Below are 5,000 nucleotides of genomic sequence, written 5' to 3'. Positions count from 1 at the left end.
CGTATGGAGAGAGTTAATCTGTGTGGATGAGAACTGGTCTGCAGTTATTCCCGTTGTGTCTGAAATTAATTAGATTGTAATTGGTTTAGGCACTGTGGAACCCCCCCCCCCCCCTTTTTTTTTTTTGGGGGGGGGGGGGGTGTCTTTTTTTGTTTGTTTGTCGTTAATTGTTAAACGTAAACACCAGTGTCATTAAGACGGTTGCCAGTTTCGTGAATTTTGTTGCTGTCTTGCGTGTCCAGTGTTTTTTGATTGTCTTTTGTTGTTTTTAATTTGGGATTTTAGCTTATGTTAGTGTCAGATATGTGTGTCTATGTGTGTGTGTGAGAGTGAGTGAGTGTGTGTGTGTGAGTGTGTGTGTGTGACTGTGAGTGTGAGTGTGTGTGTGTGTGAATGTGAGTGAGTGTGTGTGTGTAAGTGTGTGTGTGTGTGTGTGTGTGTGTGTGTGTGTGTGTGTGTGTGTGTGTGAGTTTGTGTGTGTGTGTGTGTGTGAGTGTGTGTGTGTGTGACTGTGAGTGTGTGTGTGTGTGTGTGTGTGTGTGTGCGCGCGTGCATTTAGCATGCATGCGAGCACACAAGCTTGTGTTCGCGCATACATTATAAACATACGTACACATGTGTGTAATCTTTACTTGCATTCATGCGTGAATACGTCTTTACACTGTCGCTGATGCTTATGTCCATGTGTTGTGTGTTTGTGGACAGAACACCCTGCATCGGAACTGCTCCAGTGTGGACACTGGGGGGACCACCCCTGCTCCCAATAACACAGACTGCAGCTGGGCTCCTTTCGGTCAGTGTGTGTGTGTGTGTGTGTGTGTGTGTGTGTGTGGAAGTGTGGGGTGTGTGTGTTGAAGTCGTCATTGCCCTGATCGTTGGTCCAATGTTTTCAGCAAAGTTGCTGATCTCGATCCACAAGAAGCTGCATATTTCGTATGCTGTTTGCCAGGGCAGCTGCGTCATGAGCAAAGTCTAGATCTTAGAGGGTCTTTTCCTCAGTCCACTGGCTCCCTTTTCCTTGAGTTACATTCTTCAGCATTTAGTCAAAGGCAAGAGGTGAGAGGATACATCCTTGTCTGACGCCAATGAGGACTTTAAAACAGTTCCTCCATCCTTATTCTGTCCTGGCCCAGCACTTAGGGGTGCAATGAATCTACTTTGTGGCGAATGACTTTCTCTGGGATGCCATAGGACTTGGAGATCTTCCAGACTGATGGTGGTCTGTGGACATTATCAAATGCTTTGTTGAAGTCTGTGAATAGAAGTACCTGGTATTTTTGCACATTTCTCTATGATCTGTCTCGTTGTGAAGAACGGTTTTGCGTTTGAACGTGTAGTAGGGAAGTGTGCAAGTGTAATATGATGACAGCTTGAAGAAAGAGAAGCCAACTGTAGCCATACCGGGTGATGTGAATGTGTGTGCAGACGGGGATAATTATGACAACCTGTTCGGCTGGCTGGACGTGGCTTTTCTCGGTACCTATGCCGTGTGCATGTTTGGCAGGTGGGTCAGTGTGTGTTGTATTGTGTTGTTGTGGTGTGGTGTGGTGTGGTGTGTTGGTGTGGTGTGGTGTGTCTTGTTGTGGTGTGGAGTGATGTAATGTGGTGTGTCTTGTTCTGGTGTGGTGTGGTGTGGTGTGGTTTGGAGTGATGTAATGTGGTGTGTCTTGTTCTGGTGTGGTGTGGTGTGGTGTGGAGTGGTGTGGTGTGGTGTGGTATGTCTTGTTGTGGTGTGGTGTGGTGTGGTGTGTCTTCTTGTGGTGTGGAGTGGCGTGGTGTGGTGTGGTGTGCCTTGATGTGGTGTGGTGTGTTGTGGTGTGGTGTGTCTTGTTGTGGTGTGGAGTGGTGTACTGTGCTACACCGTACTGTATTGTATATTGTTCTGTGCTGTATTGCACTGCCTTGTTCTATTTGTCTCTCTCTTCCTCTCTCTCTCTCTCTCTCTCTCTCTCTCTCTCTCTCTCTCTCGTGATGATTTGTGGGTTCCCCCTCCCCCCGCCCCTATCTCTTTTTCCCCCTGTCTTTTTGTCCACCTGCTTGTCTGTTTTTACATTTGGTGTGTGTGTGTGTGTGTGTGTGTGTGTGTGTGTGTGTGTGTGTGTGTGTGTGTGTGTGTGTGAGAGAGAGAGAGAGAGAGAGAGTGGTTGGGTTTTTTTTTCTCTCTCTGTTTCTCTCTCTCTTTCTCTGTATCTGTTTCTCTCTCTCTTTCTCTCTATCCCTCCCCGTCTCTCCCTCCCTCTCTCTCTCTCTCTTTCTCTCTCTCTCTGTCCCTGTTCCTCCTCCTCTTCCTCCTCCTCCCAATCTTTCACTAGTTGTGAAAATATTCCTCACCTGTAAGTTATCTATTAACCTGGTAAATTAAAACAAAGAACACACACACAAAAACCGACATGACGTGACATGATGTGACGTTATGTTACCTGAAATGATATGATGTGACATGACGTTGTGTTACATGACATGATGTGATGTGACGTGACGTGATGTGACATGACATGTGATGTGACATGACGTTATGTGATGTGACTTGACGCGATATGACATTATGTGATGTGACATGACATTACATGACGTGGTGTGACATGACATGTGATGTGATTTGACGTGATGTGACATGATACAATGTGATGTGACATGACATTATGTGATGTGACTTGACGTTATGTGATATGACTTGACGTGATGTAACTTGACGCGGTGTGACATGACATTATGTGCACGTGACTTGACGTGACGCGACATGACATTAGGTGACGTGACCCTGACATGACGTTAGGTAAGTGACACGATGTGACATGACGTGACATGACTGTTCAGTGGCTTCGTGGCTGAGCGGATCAACCTGCGCTACTTCCTGACGGTGGGCATGCTGTGTACTGGAGCCAGTGTGGCCATGTTCGGTGTGGGCTACTTCCTCAACATCCACAACTTCGCCTTCTACCTCTGCATGCAGGTATTGATCTGTCGCACCAACCGAGACCTTGTTTTCTGATGCTGTGTGTGTGTGTGTGTGTGTGTGTGTGTGTGTGTGGAGGGTGGGGGTGGGATGGGTTTGGGTACTGTACTTCCTCAACATCCACAACTTCGCCTTCTACCTCTGCATGCAGGTATTGATCTGTCGCACCTACCGAGACCTTGTTTTCTGATGGTGTGTGTGTGTGTGTGTGTGTGTGTGTGTGGAGGGTGGGTGTGGGGGGTGGGATGGGTTTGGGTACTGTACTTCCTCAACATCCACAACTTCGCCTTCTACCTCTGCATGCAGGTATTGATCTGTCGCACCTACCGCGACCTTGTTTTCTGATGCTGTGTGTGTGTGTGTGTGTGTGTGTGTGTGTGTGTGTGTGTGTGTGGAGGGTGGGTGTGGGGGGTGGGATGGGTTTGGGTACTGTACTTCCTCGACATCCACAACTTCGCCTTCTACCTCTGCATGCAGGTATTGATCTGTCGCACCTACCGAGACCTTGTTTTCTGATGCTCTGTGTGTGTGTGTGTGTGTGTGTGTGTGTGTGTGTGTGGAGGGTGGGTGTGGGGGGTGGGATGGGTTTGGGTACTGTACTTCCTCAACGTCCACAACTTCGCCTTCTACCTCGGCATATAGGTACCAAAAAATTATCTGCTGCTGCTGCGCCTGTGCCTACACTACCTTGTTTTCTGATGCTGTTTGGTGGGTGTGTGTGGGTGTGGGTGGGTGGTGGGAGATTTGGGACGGGATGGGTTTAGGGAGATGGGAGGGCATGGGTGGAGGAGGAAACGGTTGGATTGTGTGTGTGTGTGTGTGTGTGTGTGTGTGTGTGTGTGTGTGTGTGTGTGTTTGAGAGAGAGAGAGAGAGAGAGAGAGAGAGAGAGAGAGAGAGAGAGAGAGAGAGAGTGTGTGTGTCCTGATAATGATTTTCATAACACTGATGATGACAATGATGATGATGACAAAGGTGAAAATGTCGGTGACATGTGACATTCATGATGTTTCAGAAACCTTAATGAAACCATGAATGATTTAACGATGACGATAACAATGTTATCAGCAGGCTATGGAGATAATGTTGGTGGTGGTGATGATGATAACAAACATAACGACCATAGATGATGATCACTGTCATGCTGTTGTTGATGATGATGATGATGATGATGTGATGATGACAGTTATGACATTAACAGCAACATAAACAATGAGTATGATAAAAAGGACGATAATAATGATAACAACAACAATGATGGCATTGGTCGACAGGTTGTAGCTGGAGGATTTCAGTCCAGTGGCTGGCCAGCCGTGGTGGCCGCCGTGGGAAATTGGTTCGGACCCGGAAGGTGAGAGTCTTCACAGCTCTGTTACGTGTGTGATAGTCGTGTTTTGTCTTCTTCTTCGTTCGTGGGCTGCAACTCCCACGTTCACTCGTATGCACACGAGTGGGCTTTTACGTGTATGACCGTTTTTACCCCGCCATGTTGGCAGCCATACTCCGTTTTCGGGGGTGTGCATGCTGGGGTATGTTCTTGTTTCCATAACCCACCGAACGCTGACATGGGTTACAGGATCTTTAACGTGCGTATTTGATCTTCTGCTTGCATATACACACGAAGGGGGTTCAGGCACTAAGCAGGTCTGCACATATGTTGACCTGGGAGATCGTAAAAATCTCCACCCTTTACCCACCAGGCGCCGTCACCGTGATTCGAACCCGGGACCCTCAGATTGACAGTCCAACGCTCTAACCACTCGGCTATTGCGCCCGTCTGTCGTGTTTTGACTATGACCAGTAGAGGAGCCAACTGCTATCCTGACTATCTGGGCTGGAATCCCCGAAAACGGGTTATTGCTGCCTACATAGCGGGGTAAAAAAAAAAAAAAAAAAAAGGTCATACACATAAAGTCCCATTCGTGTACATACGATTGAACGTGGAAGTTTCAGCCCACGAACGAAGAAGGGCTAGAATTTGATTATTGTGGAGAGTGTCTTGCCCAAGTTACATCCCCGCTCTCTTGGCCAAGAGATCTTTAGGAC

General features: G+C 47.6%; 1 protein-coding gene across 1 annotated transcript in view; it reads left to right on the top strand.

Moving 5' to 3' along the window:
• The window catches only part of LOC143277500 (glucose-6-phosphate exchanger SLC37A2-like), a 66,182-nt gene that overhangs the window by 31,131 nt on the left and 30,051 nt on the right, over positions 1–5,000 (top strand). Inside the window, exons 3-6 of the mRNA XM_076582352.1 lie at positions 706–793; positions 1,426–1,504; positions 2,818–2,953; positions 4,229–4,305. Of these exons, the coding sequence (XP_076438467.1) occupies positions 706–793; positions 1,426–1,504; positions 2,818–2,953; positions 4,229–4,305 (380 nt within the window). The remainder of the gene's footprint in view (positions 1–705; positions 794–1,425; positions 1,505–2,817; positions 2,954–4,228; positions 4,306–5,000) is intronic.

This window comes from Babylonia areolata, chromosome 34, assembly GCF_041734735.1.
Source record: "Babylonia areolata isolate BAREFJ2019XMU chromosome 34, ASM4173473v1, whole genome shotgun sequence".
NCBI lineage: Eukaryota > Metazoa > Mollusca > Gastropoda > Neogastropoda > Buccinidae > Babylonia > Babylonia areolata.
Note: the sequence above shows the minus strand (reverse complement) of the source record. Positions and strands in the feature narration are given on the sequence as shown.